Consider the following 26697-nt stretch of genomic DNA (forward strand, 5'->3'; position numbering starts at 1 on the left):
GTCCTCATATCCACAACACTGCACCCTCCTCCTCTTAGGCACGTCCCGGGCCTATAACTTTTACCTTAGTGTGGCACGTAGGTGTAGTTCCCTCTACTTTTAACCTGACCCTGAGTGCGACAGTTTTAAAACATAAATAAATGTGTCCCGCTGCTCCATTGCACCCTGCCTAACAGACTTACGCCCACAGTTAACCGAATTGCGGAATGGTCTTCAAACTATACACTGACGGTGGGAAGCATTATTTACACTTGACACTACTTTTATTTACAAAACTAACCCAGGACCTGTAATTGTTCTTTCTGGGGGGGAGACAGTCTGCTCTGCATCAATGCACCATTAAAGCACCCAAAAACGCACCAAAGCACCCTCAAGCACCAATCGGTGCACAGTCATCACTGTTCATGAATAAAAATAACCAAACAACCCCTAACCCTGCAGGTGATCTCTTGCTCTTCGGCTCCCTCTGCTGGTTATTATTATTTCTTCCAGTTGTTGTCATTCCTTTGCTTTGCTTACTGGCGGCCTATTTTCAATAAAGTGTGCCCAATGTGTCCTATTTATTTGCTTTATTTATGGCCCACAGGGCCGACTACGTGTGGTTCACCTGTGGGGCATCGGTGCCCTGTGGCCAAGGTCCGCCAGCAAGATTTCGGGCCCTCATGGCCGGTTCCAGCAGAGGGGCCATGCCCCAACCCATGGGGTCCATAAGTGGTGCTCGGCCACAGACATGTGGTCCATAATGTGGTGCATCGATGCAGACAGCTGGTTCTGGGAATTTCGGGCGCACAATGGCCGACCCACGCACGCTCCCCTCGGCGCCCAACGGCGCACAGGTCATGTGGGAGACAAAAGGGGAAAGACAATTGAGCGAGGGGTAAGGTCACAAAGGTACACATCAATAAGGCAATGCAAGGCGAAATGCGTACGGAGGGCGAAGTGAGAAAGCTCGTCCCTACCGTACGTCACCCCCCCTGTCACCTACCCTTGCCCTTACCCCATATGTACAAAAATCTACACATTTACAAATTCGTCACTACTGTCACGTCTTCCCCATATTTCCCCTATACCAAATTGGTCACCACAATCCCTCTACTTCAAAAATTTGCCATCATCAATTCATCATCAATCCTCATAAGGAGGAAGAGATGGAATTACGCACAATGTCACACCCACGTCATGATGCGTCTCACATTCCAAACATTTGCACAGTAAAAATAATTAAACATGGCATGGTGTGGAGTTCCTGTCACCCCAGGTGAGTGGATGCAGATGGTGCGAGGAGACTTCATCCTAACTACTTTCTAAATGACATTAACACACTTTACACTACCCGGGGTCTTTCCCTGCCAATCCATTGGCCAACTTACACTATGGGTTCTAATAACCAATTCCCATTGCCCAAACTGTGGTGCTTCTCAATTTGGGGTCTCACTCCCCCGATTCATCTCCCGGTGCCCTCGCACAATTTCTGGGCTGCGACGTGTAACTCTCCCAGCAGGTCTACCCACCTGCACACCTCCACCACTGTAGTTGCCACCCGAGCTTACCTAGCTCCTCACCCTAACCTATCTAACTGGGGCAGGCCCCTCCTGGCTCTGTCACCCCACTCGGTGCCCTCTGGCACTGGGCTACCCGGGTCCGTCCTCCGGATCCTCGGGCCCCATCCACAACAACTACTACCGTCTCCCAGAGCCCACCAGCGGCCTCACCTGGCCGACATCCTCACAGTGGTGGAGCGCCCAACCAACTACACACACTAACAGGCTACACGCCCAGCCATTTCCACGACACTAATGCACCCATCCAAATACCATTCTTTCACCTCGCACCACAGATGCCAATATCCAACCACAATTTACCTATACCCTCTACCTAACACTTGCACTACCCGCCCCGGGTATCCGTGATGGGGGTCCACTCTTCCCCCATTCACACCTTCGCACCATCCACTCCACTCCACAATTTCCACCATACTCCATACCATTTATTCCATACACCTGTCCTTCATTCACCGGTCGTTGCACACCTGTGCAATCACACCTGGTGCCACCTGCACCCTCCTCCTCTTCCTGGACCATTTGGTCAACACAACACGCAATCACCACTACTCCTTCATACACTGCTCCACACACCTGTTCAGTTGCACACCTGTGCAATCACACCTGTTCAATTCTCACACACACGGCATCATCTCATCTAACTACTCCCCTCTGAAACTTGCGCTTCCCAGTCGTCCCTTTAAACTATTGCGCTCCCACGTCATTATCATCCATACTAATCTACCTGCGTCCCCACTACAGGTATCAGTCACTAACTAAACTTAACGTCACCTAATGTCATCTTCGCTAGATCCCTATCAATATCCTAACCCACCCGGGCTAGTTTTCACTGCCATCAACCCCATAAACTATAGCTCCTTTGCCCCCCTGTCTGTGAGGGATGGTGGATTTGCCATCCCACCACATCGGGGGTCTCTCACTATCAATTTTGTACACCTAAATTCCAACCAATCAAAAATTTGCCAATCACTACTCATCATCTACCAATCATTACTGCCAATCCTTTGCCAATCATCAAATTTTGTTTTTCTCTAATTTTGGGTCCAAAACACTATCACTATCACGATCACCATCATCACAGTCCGCTATATCCTAGCCTCGGTGCGTCATGACATCATTAAACTCGGCTTCGTAAAGCCGAGCAATGAATTCGGGTGGTTTGGTTGCCTGCAGGTTGAATCCGTCCGGCTTTCGGTTCAAGGGAGGTGGTTTGGTTGGACCGAGATTCCACGCACCATCTCGGCGCGGCACCTTGCGGTCCCGGGCCCGATGGCTCAATCTCCCCCGGTCGGAGCCCCGTCCCCACGAGGGGGCACCGTTCCGCTTCCTCCCACTCGCCCTCGAACCGGACCGGTCGCCTCGCCCGACAAAGCCCGGACTCGACCGTGCGGGGCGGGGCCAAGCCCGAATCGGCAACGACGCTTCGAAGAGAAGCGACGCAGCATCGATCCGCGCCGGGCCTCGCACCCAACAAAGCACCCCACGCCCCGAGTGCTCGCATCGGCTATCCGTCGCTCTAACCACTAACCCGGTTAACGTCGATGCTTTACTTGCATGCTTACAAGCATACGCTACCTCTTTCACCCTCACAAAACCTGGCGTTCCAACGCCGTCCGTACATTCCACCAACGCTCTCTCTGTTACACACCACACCTCTTGCGCACACTTCGGTCCACACCTCTCCTCCGTTACGTCCTCCGTAACACTCACCATTGGCGTGCACTCCGTATTGCTCTCACTCCCTGTGTCACACCCCGTACACACCGACGTGCATTCTCGCTCGCACTCGGTTTCACTCCCACACTTTATAACACACCCACTCGCCGACGCACACTTTTTCCTCCCACGCGTGCCATTTCCACTCACACGGGACCCTTCACCAACGCCCGGGTGCCATATCGATCCCAATCGCGCGACAATTCTTTTGTCGCCAAACATCCTCTTACAAAATCTCCCCGCACAATACACAACAGCACGACTCACCTGGGGGATCCTTTTCTCCACGCGAACCTGCAAACTTCCATTCGGGTTAAGCACAGCATCGTGATGTGAGCAGGGACTTTGTACATAATCCATTTCTCCCTGCAATTCCCGGGTTACCTCCGTAATCTCTTCAATTTTAATTCCCGCTTCCACTTTTTCTTTACTCACCTCGACGACCGTTGGCTTTAATAAAATTCCCTCTACCTCATCGGTCGCCGGCTTTTCCAAACCCCGTGTCGCGATTTCTACCCCCGTCATTGTACCCGCGCTTTCCTCCGCTTCGCTCAACCAGCGCTTTTCGGCCCGCGTTACCTCGTCGTGCACCCTTGGGACCCTTTCGCCCAACTTGCGGTCTCTGTCCCTCTGCTCCCGTGCCTCTCTATCGGCCCTCATTCCGTTCGTTGTTGCTTCAATTTGGTTTCCCAATTCGTTCGTTATTGCTTCAATTTGGTTTCCCAATTTGTTTAACAATCGCTCACTGTTCCGCTTCAAAAGGGCTTCCATTTCAGCCATAAATAATTGCATGTCTTCCACCGTTGGTACAAAGGGCGCGGCAAAATTTGGTGCCGCTACACCCACATGCGTGAGGACGCCATTTTGTGCACCTGATACACCCTCAACCACACCTTCTTTACTCTCCTCCACCATTTTCCCCACTTCTTCCCTGGGGTCTTGGGTCGATTCTACCCCGTCTATCTCTCCCACCGGCATCCCGTCGCCTTGAACAGCCATGGCGCGATTTCAAAATTCGGGTTTTGCTTTAAAAAAACAAATTTCGGCAGCTCGTAATTTTGACCAAAAATTTTTTTCTAGATGTTTTAAAAATTTGGTTCGGGCCCCGAATCCCACTCCTGACACCAATTGTTACAGATCGCGGTTTGATGTTATAGACCGAGCGGTTGGTGACCGCGACCTAACAAACTTACCCGATTCCACCCGAACTTTGGCCGTATCGCACCGTAGCTGCCCAATGAGGGGAAAAGACAAAAACGACGAATGCAAAGAGGAAAACGAAGGCAAAGAAAGGTTTGGAAATACTACTGAATTTATTGACTATTTACACACAAGCAAAAAGAAAGCAGTCACGTTTATTTACAGGCACATGAGACGCAGGTGACACAGTGAAAATGATTAGCTTACCTACAGACTTAATTTATTCCCAGGACAGAACAAACAAAAGACACTGACTCACGCGGGGAATTGCAGGAATGGCAGGAGGTGGATGGCTGGAGGTGAACGCTTGGTGGAGCCAACGCGGAGCTTGGTGGAGCTGAACGCTTGGTGGAGCCAACGCGGAGCTTGGTGGAGCTGAACGCTTGGTGGAGCCAACGCGGAGCTTGGGGGATTGGTGTGACGGGTTCTCTCTCCTTCCTTAGTCCCACCCAGTCCAACAACTTCCTCTCTTGCTTAGTCCCACCCAGTTCAACAACTTCCTCTCTTGCTTCAGGACTCTTTCTCTCTCTTTCTTGGTCCCTCACTCTTTACCACCGACTCCTCACCAACGCAACCACTGACCCTTCTCAGGCAACCGACTCAGACCAACTCAGACCAACTCCTTGTGCATCCCTGACCAACTCCTGGCCTTTCTGTCTTCTGCTCTCCTCTGTAAAAACGCATCTCCTTTTGGACACGCCCTGCCTTGGGTTATATAGGCCCCCGCCCCTCAACCTTTTCGAACCTCCCCGATCGCTCTTCCTCCGCCCTCTCTAGCCAAACCCCTGGCTCATGGTTGGTCGAGTGGGGCTGGCTCACTCCTCCCCTCTATGACGAGGTGGAGACACGCCTTTCTTCCCCGACTCGAGCCTCGTGGTCAATGGCGGTTATTGGAGGGGAGGTAATATGGGCAATCGAGGGCTCAGCAGTGACGAGAGGGGATGTAATATGGAAATGGAGGTTTTGGGGATGGGAAAGAAAGGGAGATTTTGGGGATGGGAAGGAAAGGGAGATTTTGGGGATGGGAAGGAAAGGGGATCTATTTCTTTCACTGGTGCAATGGAGTACTTCAATTAATGGGAGACACAGCCTTACCCTAAAACACAGAATAAGAGATAACTATCAACAGGGGTATTCTATTACTTGGCTGACGTGTATGCTTGTGGACTATGGGACGCCCTTTTGGTCTTTACACAGCTCCGGAGGCAGGAGGCACAGAATAAACAATAATCACAATAGTACAGCACACAATCAAAAAAATATACAGTCCTCATATCCACAACAATATATATATATATATATATATATATATATATATATATATATATATATATATATATATATATATATATATATATATAGTTGTGGATATGAGGATTGTGTTTTTTTGTTTTTATTGCTTTATTCTGGACCCTCCTGCCTCCAGTCTGTGTATAAAGGTCAAAGGTCGTTCCGTAGTTATTTCATAAACAATCACGTTAGCCAATCATAGATTTCCTCCTTGTTGACAGTTATTTCCTTATTCTGTGTAGTAGGGTAAGGCCTTGTCTTCCATTAATTGACACTCCATTGCACCGAATTCAAATAGATAGATCTCCTTTCATTCCCATTCCCAAAGCCTCTACTGCCAACTGAATTTGCCGCCATTGCCACGCGGTCGGCTCGGAGAAGAAGGGGGAGGAGCTGCCGAATCCTGGGCGTGCCCGCCCATCGTCATCAAGGGTGGAGCCAGAGGGCCGTGCCGACCAATCAGGGCCGAGGCGAGCTCACCGATGGGCGTGTTCTAGAGGCCGGCGGCTTGATTTGCCCGCGGCGTTATAAAAAGCGCGCGCGGAAGCCGTTGACAAAAAGCGCGGGGCAAGCCTTTGACACAAGTGCGCAGGAGTGATGAACAGGAGTCCTGAGAAAGCACACGACGTCCCCACGGCAGCAGTTTGCTTGAACCACAGCAGCTTTGAACCATCGCAGCTTTGACCGCCGCAGCTTGAGCGTTGACGGCAGGTTGCTGTTGAGGAAGGGTGGCGGCTGCTCCCTCCCGGCCCGGCCGTCCTCTGGTCCAAGCTGAACCTTCCTCCCGGTCCAGCCAATCGTTCCTGCCTCCATTCCCCATTCGTGTGAGTCCGTTTTGTTTTTTTGTTTGTTCTGTCCTGGGTTAATTAAGACTGCATAGATAAGCTAGAATTTTCATAAAATATACTGAACAGCAATAGAAACGTCACTTCATAAAAATAATTCCTGAACATTTCCCATAGAAATATCAATGCATTTCGTTTAGATATCTCGTTATTTACATTAGTCTGTATCTAAATTTAATCCGAACTACCGACAGTGGTGCACACGTGGATAAAAACAGGTCACCAAAACGCAGGCAAAAAAACGACCATGGTACAAAGTCGTGCATGATTCCCATGGAAATCAAAATGCACTTGCGTCTCCTTGTGACTTTCCCTATAAAAGGCACCCCGAAATGTGTGTTCATCATTAGTGTTTCGATGCCAGCGCCATGCCCAGACTTAGGAGGATTCAGTGAGACCAGGCTATTGGAAGATTGCATGCTGGACAGACTGCACGAATGGTTGCCAATGCTTTCCATGTCAACGTGAGAACCATCTACAGGTTACAGGAATGACACCAGGCCACCAACAGCACCGATGACCACCCACGCAGTGGCAGACCGAGGGTACCAACACCACGACAGGATCGACAGATTGTGCGTCATCACATCCAAGATCGCTTTACCAGGGCTACAGAAACTGCAAGACAAACAGTTGGAACCCACCAGAGACACATTAGTGGTGATACAGTCCGTCGACGTTTGAATAACAGGGATGTCCGTTGTCACAGGCCGTATCGTGGCCCCATTCTTACAGCTCGACACTGCTGTGACCGACTACAGTAGGCCACACAGCATCAAAATTGGCGTTACCAGCAGTGGAGAACCGTTCATTTCTCAGACGAAAGCCGATACTGTGTTTCCACGGCAGATGGCAGAGTGAGAGTTTGGCGAAGACGTGGGGAACGCTACTCAGATGACTGTGTGATGGAAAGAGACTCGTGGGGTGGTCCAAACATCATGGTATGGGGTGCTATTGCTCTCAATCACAAAGTCGGTCCTGTGGTGTTCCAGAATATTGGTCCAGGAAGAGGCAATGGTGTCACAGCTGCTCACTACATAGATCAAGTACTCAGACCTCACGTTGTGCCACATTTTGGACGTCACGGAAATGATGTCTTCCAGCAGGACAACGCCCGTGCCCGCACTGCCAGAGCAACAAGGGACTTCCTGCAACAGAATGGCATCCAAACCATGCACTGGCCTGCGCTCAGCCCCGATTTAAACCCGATAGAGCACTTGTGGGACGAGGTTCAAAGAAGATTGAATGACGTTCGACCAAGGCCGACAACTGCAGCTCAACTCAGTCAGGCGTTTCTCAGAGTGTGGGCCCAAGTGACAAATGCCTTCATCAACCGATTACTCCACTCCATGTACAGACGATGTATGGCTGTCATCAACGCTCACGGGGGTACACAAGATACTGATTTTGACCTCCCTTGTTCTCACCTGGTCTTGTGTTTTTCTTATTCAGAACATTTCACATTATTGTTTGAACTGTGGTGACCATACCTGTAATGTTTCATGTTGATCCTAAATCTCAATTCGTGTTGATCATGACTTGAAAATAAAGACTCCAAAATATTGATTCTGACTGACGTTTCTTTTGCTGTTCAGTGTATATACATACATACAGTCACGTGAAAAAGTAAGTACACCCCATGTAAAGTTTTGACTTTTTCAACATATTTCAACATACAGCTATTTGATCTTCATTTCAACAATATTGATAGATAAAGGTGATATAATATAACAAATATCATGAAACATTTACATGTTGTAGTCCATTGTATAATTTAAATAAACATAAATGCAAATTTCGCATGTGGAAAAAGTAAGTACACCCCTACATTTATCACGACTTCAAAAACCTAAAATTAGAATCAGGTGCACCAGCTCAAGTACAAATGATTAGAACATCGTCAGAGAGGATCTTGGAGGAACCTGTCTTCTTTAAACCTCAGACATTTAGTTTGGTTTGCTCTTTGTTGTTGAAGTGTGCGGCATCACCATGCCTAGATCAAAAGAGCTCTCTGAGGCCTTCAGAAAGAAGTTAATAGATGCCTACAAGTCTGGGAAGGGATTTAAAAAGATCTCCAAACAATTTGAAATCAATCATTCGACTGTCCGGAAGATCATCTACAAGTGGAGAAGATTCCAAACAACTGCCAACTTGTACAGGCCAGGCCGCCCCAGCAAGTTCAGCCCGAGAGCAGACCGCAAGATGCTGAAAGAAGTCTCTAAGAACCCCAGAATGTCATCACGGGACCTACAGGTAGCTCTTGCCACTGTTGATGTCAAAGTGCACGAGTCTACCATTACAAAGAGGCTGCACAAATTTGATCTACATGGGAGGTGTGCCAGGAGGAATCCTTTGCTGTCCAGAAAGAACATCAGGGCAAGACTAAAGTTTGCCAATGAACACCTAGGCAAAGACCAGCACTTCTGGAACAATGTGCTCTGGACAGATGAGTCAAAGGTGGAGCTATTTGGCCACAGTACCAGAAGACATGTTTAGCGAGAACCAAAGACAGCATTTGACCACAAGAACCTGATACCAACTGAAAAGCATGGTGGTGGAAATATTATGGTTTGGGGCAGCTTTGCTGCATCAGGGCCTGGGCAGCTCACCATCATAGAATCCACTATGAATTCTTCATTGTACCAGAGAGTGCTTGAGGATAATGTGAGGCCATCTGTCGGAAAGTTGAAGCTCAACTGAAGGTGGACCTTGCAACATGACAATGACCCTAAACATACCAGTAAATCCACCAAGGAATGGCTGAAAATAAAGAAATGGAGGGTTCTGGAATGGCCAAGTCAAAACCCAGATCTAAATCCCATCGAGATGTTGTGGGGGGATTTGAAACGAGCTGTGCATGCAAGAAACCCCTCAAACATCGCACAGCTGAAAGAATTCTGCATGGAGGAGTGGGCAAAAATTTCTCCCAGTCGATGTCAGAGACTGGTCGATAGTTATAAGAAACGCCTACATGAGGTTGTTTCTGCCAAAGGGGGCAATACCACCTATTAGAGCCAAGGGTGTACTTACTTTTTCCACATGTGAAATTTGCATTTATGTTTATTTAAATTATACAATGGACTACAAAATGTAAATGTTTCATGATATTTGTTATATTATATCACCTTTATCTATCAATATTGTTGAAATGAAGATAAAATATCTGTATGTTGAAATATATTGAAAAAGTCAAAACTTTACATGGGGTGTACTTACTTTTTCACATGACTGTGTGTGTGTGTATATATATATATAAATAGTTACGTGCTCCTCCCTGACCTCCTTGTATCGGTATACCTCTGAACCCCGAGAGGAGCCACGGCAGAAAAATATGTTATTCTGTGTCAGTAATCGATAGTGAAACCACACCAAGGATCATAAACGAACAGATGTTGTATTAAAAATCACACACAAGAATAACGGTACAACCAATAGCAATCAAAGTGCACTCAATATACCTTAAGATGGTACCATCTGCTCAAGTAAGATGACACACTGTGCTCCCAGTGAAGGAAAAAGAACTCTCCTCAATGTCTCTATAACTCAAAGATAATCCCCTCCTGCGAGTAGTGATGAGGCGATGAGGCGATGAGGTGAGTAATGAGGCGTACGCGAAGCGTGGGCAGTCACGTGGTCCAAACCAATAGCAAACTGGCGGTGAAAAGGGAAATCCCAAAGGCGCGAACCAGACGTGCACGTTCACAGTTCAATCAGCGAACCGCAGCGTAATCTTCAAACGCCACTTTTGCACACACACATCCCCGGCAAATGACCGGAGGGTGAGACAAGCTGACGTGGAGCAAAACCTTTTTCAGTGAACGACGCGCGAGGTTCAAAATGGCCGACGGCTCTTACTTGAGTCGAAGCGACCTGGCGGGGGATTCTTCGGACCATCAACGCCTATACCTGACTACGCAGGTTTCTCAATCCTCCAGTGATAACACCTATCGCAGGAAATTCCTTTCAAGGAAAGTCCAATGTCACTCACGACGTTCGTTCGATCACGCTCGCTCCGGAGCTTCAAAACACGCATCTTCTCCGACTTTTTTTTCCTCACGCCTTCTTCTTCCTCTCCTCTCTCGTCGTCTTCCGGTCTTCGATCCGGTTTCCTGTTTCATTTAAAATATTAACCCTTTTGCCTTTTAACAACAATAACCTTACCTTTTAACAACAATAATCGCCGTTAACTTCAAACCCCAATAATAATAATACATAACCAAAAATGTTTCAAATGGATGAAAACCACCACATCGGAAGTGACGAATCTGTAACAATATATATATATATATATATATAATAATAATAATTCATTTATTTTGTATAGCGCTTTTCCAGAAGCCCAAAGGCGCTTTGACAGAGTGGCAAACATAATGCATAACAATACATGAAAACAACAATTGCAAAAAGACAAGAATCAATAGGGAAATATTTAAAGCAAAAGGAGGGAGAAGGAGAAGAGATAGTCAGGGGTTAAATGCTGTGGGTTGAATGTTGAATGCAGTGTTGAACAGGTGGGTCTTTAGTGATGTTTTGAATGTGGTGAGTGAGGAGGAGTCTCTGATGGTGTGAGGTAGTGAGTTCCAGAGGGTGGGAGCAGCGATGGAGAAGGCCCTGTCCCCCCAGGATCTGAATTTGGTCCGGATGGAGGGGGTCAGGAGGTTGGTACCAGCAGAGCGGAGGTTGCGGGTGGGAGTGTGTCTGGAGAGGAGGTCAGCCAGGTAGGATGGGGCCAGGTTATGGAGGGCTTTGTATGTCAAGAGGAGGATTTTGTACTGGATTCTCTGGGGGATGGGGAGCCAGTGAAGCTTGTAAAGGACGGGGGTGATGTGGTCACGGGTCCGGGAATGGGTGAGTAGACGGGCAGCGGAGTTCTGAATGTATTGGAGTTTATTGGTGATTTTTGAGGGTGAACCATAGAGGAGGCTATTGCAGTAGTCCAGACGGGAGGTGATGAAGGCGTGGATGAGGGTTTCTGCAGCCGTGGAGGAGAGGGATGAGCGGAGACGGGCAATGTTTTTCAGGTGAAAGAAGGCTGACTTTGTGATCTGTTTAGTGTATTTGTCGAAGGAAAGGGTTTGGTCAAAGATGACGCCAAGATTCCGGATGTGAGGGGAGGTGGATACTGGGATACCGTCGATGTTGAGGGCAAAGTTATGGGTGGATTTTGTGAGCGTTTTTGGGCCAATGATGATTATTTCAGATTTATCACAGTTAAGCTTGAGGAAGTTGATTTGAAGCCAGGATTTTATTTCAGTGATGCAGTTTGTCAGGATAGAGTGGGTGTCGGTGGAGACGGACTTGGTGGAGATGAAAAGCTGGATGTCATCGGCGAAGCAGTGGAATTGGAGACCATGACGGCGGATTAAGTGACCGAGCGGGGACAGGTAAAGGATGAAGAGGAGGGGGCCAAGAACTGAACCTTGGGGGACACCTTGGGGGAGGGGAGCAGTGGGGGATTTGCAGTTATTGATGGAGATGAACTGGCATCTGTCAGAGAGGTATGATTTAATCCAAGAGAGGGCAGTGCCGGTAACGTTAAAGGTGGATTCAAGTCGGGTGAGGAGGATAGTGTGATCGATGGTGTCAAAGGCAGCGCTGAGGTCGAGGAGGACGAGAATGTTGAGGTTGCCAGCGTCAGAGGAGAGGAGAAGGTCGTTGGTGATTTTGAGGAGAGCAGTTTCAGTACTGTGGTTGGAGCGGAATCCGGATTGGAATGTTTCATACAGGTTATTGGCAGAGAGATGATGTTTGAGTTGAGTGGCTAAAGCGCGTTCCAAAACTTTTGACAGAAAGGGTAGGTTGGAGATGGGTCTGAAATTGTTTAGGGTGTCAGGGTTTAGACCAGGTTTTTTTAGAATGGGGGTAACAGCAGCAATTTTGAGGGAAGGTGGGACGATGCCTGTAGACAGGGAGGAGTTTATTGTTGCAATGATAAGTGGAGAGAGAGCAGGGAGGGAGGCTTTGACAAAGCTGGAGGGGATGGGGTCAAGAGTGCAGGTGGCAGTTTTCATTCCTATGAGGAGTTCAGAGAGGTCAGTAGGGGAGATTGGGGAGAACCGAGACAGGGGATGGCAGGACAAGGGGGGGCAGGTGGTTGGAGGGGGAGCGGGTGCGGCGGTGGTCAAGCTGTTGTAGATGTTGTCAATTTTGCGTTGGAAGAAAGAGAGGAAGGAGATGCAGTTGTCTACTGTGAATGACTGGGTGGTGGTGTTCAGGGGGCGGAGGAGTTTGTTTATTGTCGAGAAGAGTGCTTTTGGGTTTCCGGAGCCAGAGTGGATAATTTGAGAGTAGTAGGCAGAGCGGGCGCGGGAGAGGGTATCTTTGTAGTGTTGTATGTGGTCCTTGTAGGCTTGGGAGTGAACTGTGAGACCCGTTTTATTGCGGAGTCTTTCAAGTTGGCGAGCACGAGTTTTCATCAGGTGGAGTTCAGGGGTAAACCAGGGAGCAGAATGGGTGAAAGAAACTGTTTTGGTTTTTACAGGTGCAAGCTGGTCAAGGCAGGAGGAGAGAGTGTGGTTGTAGTAGTCAGTGAGGTCGGAAGGAGTGTGGAGGTCAATGAAGGGAGAAGTGGACATTTTTTCAGAGAGGGTGGATGAGAATGAGGTAGGTGAAAGAGCGTTTAGCTTACGGAAGTTGATTGTGCGATAATGCCTTGGTGTTGGGGCGGGGATGTTGATGGTCAGAGTGATGGCTAAGTGGTCAGAGAGGGTGAGGTCGGAGCCATAGAGATGGTGCAAACTTAATCCAGTGGAGCAGACAAGGTCCAAAATGTGACCACGGATATGGGTAGGAAAGTCGACATGTTGAGTGAGGTTAAAGCAGGTGAGTAAATCAGTGAAGTCAGTGGTTATTGTGGAGTCAGTGGAGTCCATGTGGATATTGAAATCACCAAGGAGGAGGATTGAGGGGGAGAGGGAACATAGCTGGGTCAGAAAGTAGGAGAAGTCAGACAGGAATGATGGGTGTGGTTTGGGAGGGCGGTAGACGACAGCCATGACTGACTGCGTGTGACCAGAGAGTTTTAAAGCCAGGTGTTCAAATGATGGAGCAGATGAGATGGAGATGAGGTTGGTCTTGATGGTGGATAACGGCAATTCCACCACCTCGGCCCTCCGAGCGTGGTTTATTGACGTAGGAATATCCATTGGGTGTGGTGAGGTTAAGTGTGTAGTAGTCCAGAGGTTGTTGCCAGGTTGCGGTGAGACAGAGAAAGTCCAGTTTGTTATCCAGGATGTATTCGTTCAGGATGAGGCATTTGTTGTTGAGGGACCGGGTGTTGAACAGGGTGAGCTTGATGTTGTTTTGAACAGCAGGGATGAATTCAGGTGATTTAGCCAGGGTTCGTAGGCAGGAGGTGCGATCGTGTGGGTTGCTGTGACCAGGTGCGCTGGGACGAAGAGTGAGAGTGCGCTGAGCCGACCAGAGGACGGGGATGGAGTGACCTGATTGCAAATAAACAAACTTACGACCGGAGCCACGGTGAATGTACCTGGGTCGTCGGAGGAGTCCATTTGATTTGATGGCAGAGATGCATGATGGGGTGGAGCGGGTATTGAGCAGAAGAAGCCTTGCGGCGGAGTACCTCAGAGCCATGCCAGGCAGGAGCAAAGGGACGAGTACGAGGCCAAGGTCGAGGAGGCAAAGCGGCAAACGCAGCGGCAAACGCAGCGGCAAACGACTGCAGCCGCTAATCAAGACCACAGCGGCAAACAGCCACCGCCGCAAACAACGGCCACAAACAACGGGAGCGGGCCTGAGGAAACAGTGGAGGAGCCGGGCAGGCGAAGCCAGGAGCAGAGCCGGGACCGAGCAGAGGGCAGACCCAACGGTCAAAAATCCGCCACGACCACCAGAAAAGCAAACTATGTACAATGGCCCAGTCGGAGAAGCGGCGAACAAGTAACGCCAGCGTCCTCTCCAGACCGGACCGGAAGCGGAAGTGTATATATATATATATATATAATATATATATATATAATATATATATATATATACATATATATATATATATATATATATATATATATATATATATATATATATATTGTTACGGAACCCGACGTCGGCCTCGGTTCCCATTATCGAGGGGGGATTAAGCCCCTCGTCTGTTACTGACCGACGTGGTCCCGAGGGTATGACGCCACGCCCGGTCGGCGCTGTGTAGGGTTTTAGGCCCACAAGTCCTATGACCTAAATACCAGTGCTTCCCGGTACGCGAAGGAACACCCCCCGCTCACGGCCGCAGCGTAATGGATGTTGCGCCGAGCGAAGCGAACTGCGGCGTGAGCCGTTTACCAAGACTAGACCCGATTCCTTAAACGTTGGCCAAATCGTGCCACCGGTATTCAATTGGGAAATCACCAAAACGACAAGGATGTGAAGAAGAGGAAGACGAAGGCAAAAGGGTTGGAAATGCTACTATATTTATTACTATTATGTACACAATGAAAGGAACCAAGGAGAAGGAAGGATAATAAAGTAAAAACAGAAGAAGAAGAAGAAGAAGCAGACACAGTGCACCTTAGCTTACCTATGCAGTCTTAATTAATACCCCAGGACAAGACACACAAAACAGACTACAAGCAAACTCACACGGGGGATGATGACAGGAATGGCAGGAGGTGGATGGCTGGAGGGGGAGGAAGGCACGGAGCTGGCTGGAGCTTGACCCCGCACGGGACGTCGGGCTGGACCTCGACGGCCACCGATGCCACCGCAATCTGGCTCCCGCGGGGTAACGGGTCGGAGCTGCCTGGTGGAGCCAACGCTGCCTGGTGGAGTCAAAGCTGCGTGGTACTGCTCTTGCTTGCTCTCAGGACTCTCTCTCAACGCTTGCTCTCAGGACTCTCTTTCAATGCTTGCTCTCAGGACTCCTCTCTTACGCGTCTCCCGTCTCTCTCTGAAGCTCGTCTTTCGTCTCTCTCTGGCGCTCGTCTTGACTGATCTCAGGTGGGGGCCTCGTGGTGCGGGTTATATATGCCCCTCCCTCTAACCTTTTTGAACCTCCCCGATCGTTCTTTCTCCGCCCGCTCAAGCCAAACCCCTTTGACTGGATTGGTTGAGCGGGCCCGACTCACTCCTCCTTTCTATTACGAGGTGGAGACACGCCTTTCTTCTCCGAGCCGGAGCACATGGCAATGGCGGCGAATGCAGTTGGCAATCGAGGCTTTGGGAATCGGAATGAAAGGGAATCTACTCTATTTGAATTCGGTGAAATGGAGTATTAATTAATGGAAGACAAAGCCTTAACCTAATACACAGAATAAGGAAATAACTACCAACAAGGAGGAAATCTATGATTGGCTAACGTGATTGTATATGACCTAACTAAGGGACGCCCTTTGACCTTTATACACAACTGGAGGAAGGAGGGTGATATTTTTACAACAATAAAAAAAACACAATTCTCATTTCCACAACAATATTATATATATATATACATACCTGGACTATAATAGGATTGGAAAGGGGAAGAATATGATGGTGTGAACACTGAACATGATAGGATTGGAAAGGGAAAGAATATGATTGTGTGAACATGATAGGATTGAAAAGGGGAGGAATATGATGGTGCGAATACGCTAAGATCCTGGAGGGTGGAGGGGGAAATTCTGAGGTGCGGAATCAAACGTTTCCCGAGATAGGGATATCGATGATAAGCGATGTCTCAGAGTCAGCATTTTCCCACTGCTCAAGTTGCTTCAATGCATTCCAGTAACCTCAGATAAAGCTACTCCGAAGAAAGATGGAACGCACAAACATTTGAACCATGGACAAAACAATTGTAAGTTCAACTATTTAAATTGATAATTAAGTTTAAACAAACACTCAGGAAGAATTATGATATGACAATTATTCCCATTCAAAGGGACAGGGGATTCTTCACCCCCCTTCTCCCTCCCCTCCTCCCCCAACCCAACCCCCCCCCCCCCCCCCCCGTCCCCATGCAATTCCTTAACACTTTCCTCTTCTACTGCCCACCCGTGTCCACCTCATTTGCACTCATTGGTATTTCCACCACCCATAGTGGAGTAATCACACCTTTGGAAAAAAAAAAAAATCAAGTCAGTGATTTGGGTATTATGTATTAGTGACGTCAGTGACATTAAGGGTTAAAGTAGTGATGTCATACATGGTAACGTTTATTGTATGACAGACCCAACCCCTAGCCAATCTTCATCACGTGATGATACATGGAATGGGTGCAGTCAAACTAAAATGGTTATATGATACACGAGTCTGTTCATTTATCCACACCAATTGGCTTCCACAGGAATGCAGTTACCTTTGTGCAGAGATTAATGCTATTTTTAAAATGCCACCGAATGCACTTACTCATGGCAGGTGCACAAACCTCAAAAGGCACATTAATTACAATTTTTGCAAATGCAATATTTAACATTAGAGAATCAAGGCTCATGTCATATGTGATGCTTATGTGACACCGATGTATTGACGTTCTACTCATGATGCCGATTACAGGTGCTTCATTAGCAATGATGAGAAAGATATCCTGAGTTGTGGAATTACACGACTCACAATAAGTTAGGGATATTGGCAGGTTCTTCGGTGTGGTTGATTTTGTGTATTAATTATGTTGAAAAATGTTGTTGGTCCTAATTCTATGGTTATTAATAAGTGTGAAAAAACACAGCATTCTTGATTTCAATACCCTAACCCTAACCCCTATATAAAAAAAAAAAATTAACTCACTCCCACAATATCCCTAACCTATTGTGAGTAGTGTAATATCCATTGCAATTCCTTTTTCACAAAGTTTAATTACCTGAAACCAATTATGTTGGGGTGTTTCAGCTTCCGCAAGTGTTTGATGTCAGTTTCCTTCAGCTCTCGGACCTTCTTGATGGCAACATTTTCAGAACGAAACTTTCCGAGGAACACAGCACCCTGAGCTCCGCTGCCCAGCCACTGCAGCTCCGAGATCTCCTCAAACGGTACGTCCCATTTGTCTGCCACAATAGCGGGATGGGACCACACACAGACATCATGGGCAGGATGTACCTCAAAAAGGTACACATTCCAGGGAAATCCTTTTATAAACCTGTTGGTAAAATGCAAAATGCCTTTGATTTTTCAATCACAAGCTCATTTTAGCTTGCCATGTCCAGCACCAAAGCCAAATACAAACATAGGGGCAATACCCCTGGCGCTCACCTGGTAGAAGAAACAGTATACTGCACCGACTAAGGTATTTTAAACCAATTTCAATGCTTGCTGGAAGACAGGGCAGCATGTAGAATCATACTAATATAATCATAAGACTTTAAACAAACAAAGAAAAAAAATACCTATTTTGGGGGGAAAACCCCCCTCCGCCAACCCCATATACCTCCTAAGACCCAAATTTTTCTAATGCCTTGAACAAACATTGGCACATCATGGGTGATTAAGGTTGTGGTGAAGTTTCATCGAAATTGCATGTGTAGTTTCAGAGGAAAAAGCAAATATGTATTTTTGGGGGGTTAACCTGGATCCACTTTGACCCCGGTAAACCCCAATAAATCCCGATTTTTTTTAATGCCGTGAACAAACTTTAGTCACAACACAACATATATTATTTGTGCCAAATTTGGTCGCAATCCCATCAGCGGTTTCGGAGAAGAAGTTTTAAGTGTTTACGGACGGACGGACGGACTGACTGACTGACTGACTGACTGACTGACTGACGATGCACCCTCGCATAAGCTCCCCTGAACTTCGTTCCAGGTGAGCTAAAAAGTAACAATATTAGGGTTACCATATGTCCGGGTCCAGACATGTCCTTCTTTACAGTCCTTAAATCTCTGTCTGGCCACGTTTTTTAAATATCTAAAACTGTCTGGGATTTTTCCATTTTTTTTGCATTTTCAAAGGGATAAGTTTTAAGATTTGGGATACCTTTTTACCTTATTTAAACAATTAAACCATTTTTGTACATTTTCTTACTGTAATAAAATGTGGTTATGTTTGGACCAGGGTCGTTTGGTACAATTCTGTACTACTCCATGATGGCGTAATGGACGTGTTCGAACACGACATTCACTTCCACTTCTCCAACCTCACAGTGAGTTTCTAGTGGCGTGCTCATTCAGTGTCTTTTCGGTTGAAACCAAAGCATTCAAAATCATTGGAAGCTCCTGCGATGAAGCTGATTCTGATGGCCTTTCTCTCCCTCACTGCAGGCAGGTTGGTGGTCTTTGTCTTCTACCGACTCCTCTCCGGCCTTGTTCCCCCTGCTCTGTCTGTGCTCTGTCCCCCAAATATTCCTGCACGACGCACAAGATCTGCCTGCAACCCTCTTCTGGTGAAACTGCCAAAATCAAGACTCTCTGCTCACCTTCACTCCTTCATTCCTCTTTTCTCCCACTCCCTTCATTGCATGTTTTATGTGCCTGTGAATGTTTTCATGTTCAATGTGTTAGCTCTTACACGAGCCTCGATTATGTATACAAAAAATAATAATTAAAAAAAATAATGCAAATGCAATACGGACTTTAATACGAAATGGTGTATCTGCAAAGAACATAGTCTGGAATGCTCAATAACATATAGTAAGTGCAAGGGAACCAATTGTGCAAACTCACCCATGTCTTATGTGGATAACATGGATGAAGAACTGCGAAATGTCATATATTGAGTGAAAATGACTTCAGTTTTGGATATCTGGTTTTGATAACAAACGAAGTTATCTGTTGTTTGTTTTGAATACTAATGTATGTCCCAAATAAATGGCACCATGCACGTTATGCTCATGATTAATTTATTTCCTAATTTGAACCCTGGTGTTGGGCTAGCGGCTAGGGTGCCGGCTTAGGATCCTAGGATCCTGGGTTCGAATCCCGGTCAATCGCTGAATTAACACCAGGGGGGTTGACTCAGCCTGTCATCCTTCCGAGGTCGGCTAATTGAGTACCAGTTCACTGGTAATTCCCTGTTTGTCGTTAAAGGCGGCAAAAAGGGTTGGCGTCAGGAAGGGCATCCGGCCGTAAAACGTTGCTTCAAAAAGGGGACCGAAAAACAACAACAACCATGGTTCCCGAAAAAGGCCAACCCCCGCTTTGCGGGGAAAAATGGCCTCTAAAGGTGGTTATTTTTTTTTTTATCCAGTGTACACCACATGCATAGTGTGTACAATGAAAATATTTCCTCACATACCCAGTATGCCGATCGATTACACTCAAGAACGTATCGCACATCGGACATCATATACCATCATATTGTGCCAACATAACTGGTTAAAGTGCTCTCACTTTGACCATCATTGGATAGGTCTCATTGAAATGAATAGAGTAGATTTTAATGTGGTTATTCTGAAATTTTCCCATAATAGAGTTTGTGAGACACAATTGTACACTGATATTTTACCAAAAGTGGTGCATACAATGCACACAGTCCACTTGTAGTGAAAGTTCATTTTACTAATGTTGCACCAAATCCTTTTGTCTCCATTTTGGATGTAATGTTCATTAAGTATTCATCAATGTGACAGTAAAAACTAGACGTGGCCAAAAATATTGGCATCCTTGCACTTTTTTGAAATAACTCACAATTTTCTCTAAAAATAAGTTGAAATTAACAAAAGTATTTGGTCTCCACAATTCTTTATTTAACTGTTAATATTACAGAACCTTTGTTTTTGATTCCGAACTTAATATATCCTTTTAAATCAGAAAATAAAATGAAATGGCCTTGACAAAATTATTGAGACCCCATAATTCATATTTGGTAGCACAGACTGGACAAAATAACTAGTGAAGCGCTTCCTACAGCCACGAATGAGCTTCTTACACCTCTCTACTGGCAGTTTGATCCACTCTTCTTGTGCAAACTGCTCCAGTTCTCCCAGATTTCAAGGGTGCCCTCTCACAACTGCTGTTTTCAGATCTCCCCACAGATGTTCAATGTGATTTAGATCTGGACTCATTGCTGGCCACTTCAGAACAGTCCAGCGTTTTGTCTTGAACCATTTCTGGGTGCTTTTTGAAATGTGTTTGGGGTCACTGTCCTGCTGCAACACCCATGGCCTTCGACGGAGACCCAGCTTTCTGACACTGGGTTGAACATTGTGCTCCAAAATGTCTTGGTAATCTCCTGATTTCAGGATGCCATGCACACATGGCACCCATTACCCAAGGCAGCACAGCAACCCCAAAACATCACTGAACCTCCTCCATGTTTGATTTTAGGGAAGGTGTTCTTTTCTTTGAAGGCTTCAATCTTCATTTTGTTTTCTGTACATAGTGATGATGTGCTTTACCAAAAAGCTCTAATTTGGTCTCATCTGTCCATAAGACATTCTCCCAGAAGGGTTTTGGCTTGTTCAGGTGTGCTTTGGCAAACTCGTCGGGCTTTCTTATGTCTCTCTCTGCAGGGGGTCCTCCTGTGTCTCCTACCATAGAACCCCCTTTCATCGAGTTGGCGATGGATGGTGTGAGTTGAAACGGTTGTACCTTGTGTCTGAAGGTCAGCTTGAATCTGTTTGGCAGTTGATTGAGGTGCTTTCTCCACCATTTGAACAATCCTTCGCTGCAATCTTCGATCAAGTTTTCTCTTGCGGCCACGTCCAGGGAGGTTAGCTACAGTGCCATGGGCCTTAAACTTCCTGATAACATTGCGTACGGTCGACATAGGAACATCAAGGTCTCTGGAGATGGAACTGTAGCCTTGAGATTGTCCATGCTTGGCTACAATCTTGCGTTTGACCTCCTCAGACAATTATCTGGGTTTTTTTCTTTTCTCCATGCTCGTAGCGGTACGCACAGTGACACAAAACAGCAGAATGACTTCTTTTCTCTATTCAAAATGGTTGAATGAGTGATTTTTATGTTGCAGGCAACTGCTACTCACCACAGGTGAATTCAATTCCAAGGTAAAGGAGAATCACCTGCTTGAAATCTAATTATTTCTAACAACTTCTAAAAGGTGCCAAAAATATTTTCCAGGCCATTTTAGAATTTCTGTGTGGAATAAGCGAAGATTTATGAATTCTTTCAGCTTTTTTTGTTTTGTTTCACTGAAAACAAAAGAAATACAAATGTGGTATCAAGATATTTTTAATTTAAACAATTTTCTGGAAGAAATGGTGCATTATTGAAAAAAAAGCCAATATTTTTGGTCACGACTGTATGTATCGGTTTTAGCCCCATCACTTAATGATTAATAATCACTTGAAAAATAAATAATTTTCGCATCCGAATCCATATTCAGACCTTCACCAAAATCGAATCGATTAGTTCTCGTCACACACCCAACCTGTCCACCAAGTTTCGTTCAAATCCGTCCACAACCTTTTGAGATATCCTGCTGTGTATCCTTTTTGGCCCTATCTCCCAATGGTAAAGAATAACTATAAAAATTATGCTAGCCGCATCCGAATCCATCACCAAAATCTAATCATTTCGTCCTTGTCACATACGCGATATCTCTGAGAAATTGTCAGAATCCGTCCACAACTTTCTGAGATATCTTGTTTACAAACAAACAAACAAACAAACAAACAGACAGGGTTGAAAACATAACCTCCACCTTCGGTGGCAGAGGTAACAAACTGTTTTGCAATTAGTTCTAGGTTGACCCCTTTTTCCTGCTAGATTGTCAGGACTAAATTTCCCATTTTCTGTATTAGGACGTCACTGGCAGCCATGTGTTTCAGATCAGCTTATTTTAATCAAACATTCCCATCGGTAGTCAATCACATATGTAAGGCTTCACATCAATCATTTTAGCGATTTCAGAGATTAATTTTAAAGGTTTTCTAATGATCAAATATGACTGCCATGAATTGTTATCAAATTATATTTCTTAAGTGTAGTTGATCACATATGTAAAGTTTCACATCGACCAGTTAAGCGGTTTCAGAGGAGGTTTATTAAGGTTTTCTTATTTATCTAATATGGCTGCCATAGCACGTGACTGATGACATCATTGCTAGCAAACTATATTTCTCTTGCATAGTTGATGATAAATTTAAAGTCTTGTATTGATCCGTGAAGCAGTTTGAGGGGGGATTGTTAAAGGTTTTCCTGAAATCCAAAATGGCGGCCAAACTAGATTGAAACTCAAGTACTTTTGAGACCTTTAAACGAACCTTACAATAGTGAGGGGGAGGATGCATTGAACAAACTTGAGTTCTACCACAACAATCACTTGTGCCAAGTTTGGTCACAATCCCACCAGCAGTTCAGAGAAGTTGCAAGGGTTTACGGATGGATGGACAGACTGATGACGTGCCATCCCATAAGATCACCTGACCAAGTTACAGGTGAGATAAAATGCATTAGGTATGTTTGTGTAAGGTCTCAAAATAATTTTTCCCGTTATAGATGAAACTGCATAATAACATCTTATTAGCTCATGCACTCCACATCTCTCGTGTGCAATCCATGGACTGCATTTTCTTCTGACAATAACAACAACAACAGACATACAGATCTTTGCACGAGAAACTCACCTTGCTGTTGTAGCTTGTACTCTGTGGAGTATGCCTTACCCAGGATGCTCCAAACAGGTTTCAGGCAACCAAACAGCCCATCAAGGAAACCTCCGGTGGATTTACTGCGATGCATGCGGCCCCTGCTGTCAGCATCCACTTCAGTCGCATCTCCAAGCTGGTCCAGGCCCTTGGATTTGATGGATCGATCCTGCTGGAGAGCGTGTCTGCCGGACACTGTTTCTGTGCTGGCATCATCCTGTAGTTGTAGAACACTGTTTGCAAAAGGCTCACCGGACCCTTCCTCGCTGCAATTCGTCAGGATGGTAACGGTGACCAGACCGTCTCCATCACCCACACTGCCACATGGAAAAGTCTCTGGTCTCCAGTGCCCATCTTCACCCACCTTGCTATCCCTTATCTGCTTATCTCCCAGGTTACTCACTCGATGAGCTTCTGCAGCGGGTTGTTCAAAATCGCACGTTTCATGCTCACCAGTCCAACCATACTGTTCACCCTCACCACCTGTTACGGAATCCTCCAGTGACAAAGCAGGCCAGGTTGTAGCAGCTGTTGAAGCAACAACTGTCGTCTGACTTCTCCCAGGTGGTGGACCCAAGGTAACAACAATGGTAGAGCCAGACCGGCAAGCCCCTTGAATAGATGGTGTATCCCCCGTCTTGCTACCATGCATGTGCATGCTCAACACAAACACACTCGTCTATATCCGGCTTCCTGATATCCGTTGTGACCTACAAGGAGCTGCGGGAGAGGGATGGGGTGGCAAGGGTGAGGAAGAAGCCAGGGACAGAGGTTTATAAACAGGATATTGCCAGACAACATAAGCTCATTATCAGGCTGAAGCAGGAAGACAGGCATTGCAGGACAATCATTTCATTATTATGCCATTAAATCACACATAAAAACCTAACAAAGACTGATTCTTTATAAAATTTAAAAAAAGGTTAACAAGCTCACCTGGGAGGAAAAACCCCAAAAAAAGATTCCCTCTGTTGGCAAAATTTCTCCATTGATCAGTCTCCAAATAAAATAAAACCTTCTTGTTTTTACTATCGGAGGACGAGAACGAATAATCCCAGAATTGTGCTAACCACATCATTTCAACCACACCCTAGTTTGTATCGAGGGGAAAATTTCATAACCTTCGTTTTACCGAATAAAAGGAAATAGGAGAAAGGTTGAGATGGTTTGGTCATGTGTTGAGGAAGGATGAAAGTGACTGGTTGAGAAGAGTGATGGAAATGAATGTAGAAGGAAGTGGAGGACGGGGAAGACCGAGAAAGACTTGGCTAAAGATGGTGGAAGAAGAAATGTGGGCAAGGGGATTAACAAGGGGAGATGCAGAAAATAGGGCGAAATGGAGAAGATCGTCATGGGGACCCCAAGGCTAACCGCCGCTCTGGCAGGGAAAATGGCCTTAAAATGCCTGTTGTTGTTGATATGACCCATGCCCTTTTGTTGTTGTTTTTACATGAGCAAGGCTCGTGGAAGAGAAAGGTAGATCCGACAGTTTGGACAAACATCATGGAAACGAATGAACAGGAAAGGAAGAGGGAGGAGAGGAAACAATGAAAATACCAAGTCAGATAGTTGTTTTAGGAAAGGTTCATGGGGGAACAAAGAGGGAAAAGACATGCACACGTCTGCGCACGCGCGCACACACACACACACGCACGGAATGGACGTCATGTGCTATCACAGCAGTAACTTCGAGGCATGCCACAGAAAAGATATTGCAGCCAATGTTCACAGTTCATTCCTTCATCATTCAGGTGCGGAAATTCTGATTGGAGACATATCAGCACTAAATTACCAGGGAACCCATGTTGAACCATGGTCCTTGGGTTATCTCGATGTTTAAGGTGTAATCAATAGAGAATGCATGAGACATGCATTAAAAGATGCCAGTCATGTTTTACCTTGCTGTTCTCATTTAAAAACTAGATGGTGTTGTTGCAGAATGTAATGTCTCTACTCTAATAAGATAACAGAGAGACAGAGACTATCACCTTCTGGTGAACGATTTAATCAAACTTGCTGGAACAAACTCACTTGCATTTAAACAAATACTTCATTGAATATACAGCACACAAGAAATCAAATGAGTTTATTGCGCTCTTCAAGGGAAAGGTCAGAAAGTAATTAAAAGGTCATTGAAGTTGCAGCCAGGACGGCGCCAGAAGACATATGCTTCCCATTCAATCCTGTGGTGAGGCTGAATACTATTGTTATGTCGGTGGGGTCGAGATACTACAGAACAGATAGGATGTGTAAATTAACATGCTCCCGATGTCGGGTAGAATCAACACATGTAATAAGTATTTGCTTAGATCAGATGTCGGATGAAATTGTATGTCTGTCCCTGTCATGAGGGGGCGGGGCATGTTATTTAGCTTAGGGCAGTGGTTCTTAACCTTTTTAAAGGCGCCGAACCCGAACGAAACCCACCGAACCCCTCAAATTTGACCAAAAAATTAAGAAGAATTGCATCTCAATGCGTTTTCTGTTCTTCTTTTCGGGAGGCGATCTGGGAAATGCGTGGTTTTGTTTTGGCAAGGGCCACCCTCAAATCATTTTCGCATGCAAGCCTGCTCCTTTTCTTTGTTTTAATGTCCACCAGTTTCGAAAACGCATGCTCGCAAAGATACTTTGTAACGAATGGTGTGAGGATCTCAAGGGCAATTTTAGCGATGTAAGGATACCCTTTGATTTGGCAGCACCAAAACGTTGAGAGCGTTGTTGTGCCGAAGAGTTGTTGTTGAGTCTGGCTCTGCTGAAGTTCGATGAGGTCGTCGAGGTATTGGTTGTTGACATCTGCCATTGCAACGTCGAAAGTAAACGGCTGCCGCACCCATGCTGGGTATTGCTCTTGGTCGGGGAAGTAGCCGTCAAATGACTTTCCCAACTCATCCAAGTGCGTGGCAATCGCTTGCTTCAGCTCCCCCAGCACAGCAGTGCCTCCAACTTCAGACTCATCTTCGATCCCGCTCACGCACTCGTCCAGTAGCGAAAAGTTCGCGAAGTTGTCGTTCTCTGTTCCCCGCCTCCACAACGGTAACTTCTTTCGGAAAGCGCTCAGCTTTTCTTCAGATTCGATGACATTCACTCCATCGGCCTGCATCTGGCAATTGAGATGATTGAGTGCGTCAAAGATATCAGCCAAGTACGCCAAGGCGAGGATGAACTCTGACTCTTGGAAGTGCATTGCATGGCAATGCTGGTGTTCTCGCAAAAACAGGGATAATTCTACACGCAAGGCAAAAACACGGCTCACTACCTTCCCTCGTGATAACCATCGAACGTTAGAGTGGTAGAGAAGGATTTCGAATTCAGAGCCGATTTCATTGCACAGCTCTTTGAAGATGCGATGATTCAGAGCACGGCTTCGTACGTAATTCACAGTTTCAACGACCATTTTCAGAACATTGGCCAGTTTTGGAGGCAGGGTTTTTTATGTCAGCGCGTGTCTGTGCAGGACTCAGTGCATGACGGTGATGTGTGGTGCATCGGCCTTCACCAGTGCTCCAAAACCGGAGTTGCATCCCAGCATGGCTGGAGCTCCGTCCGAGCAAACTGCAGACACCATGTTCCACGAAGTGGAAATTGCTTCTGAAGAAGTCGTCCACAATATTCT

General features: G+C 46.2%; 1 protein-coding gene across 3 annotated transcripts in view; it reads right to left on the reverse strand.

Moving 5' to 3' along the window:
• Positions 1 to 26697, reverse strand: part of LOC137429568 (mitogen-activated protein kinase kinase kinase 13) — a 138841-nt gene that overhangs the window by 66978 nt on the left and 45166 nt on the right. For all 3 annotated transcript variants that reach the window (XR_013623760.1, XM_068119576.2, XM_068119577.2), the window contains exons 2-3: positions 23064 to 23804; positions 17400 to 17583 (exon numbers count right to left, since the gene is read on the reverse strand). Coding sequence is in view for 2 of the 3 variants with exons in the window: in XM_068119576.2 (XP_067975677.2) it covers positions 17400 to 17583; positions 23064 to 23742 (863 nt within the window). In the remaining variant the exon portion in view is untranslated. The remainder of the gene's footprint in view (positions 1 to 17399; positions 17584 to 23063; positions 23805 to 26697) is intronic.

The sequence above is a fragment of the Myxine glutinosa genome, chromosome 6, assembly GCF_964187855.1.
Source record: "Myxine glutinosa chromosome 6, kmMyxGlut1.1, whole genome shotgun sequence".
Taxonomy (NCBI): Eukaryota; Metazoa; Chordata; class Myxini; order Myxiniformes; family Myxinidae; genus Myxine; species Myxine glutinosa.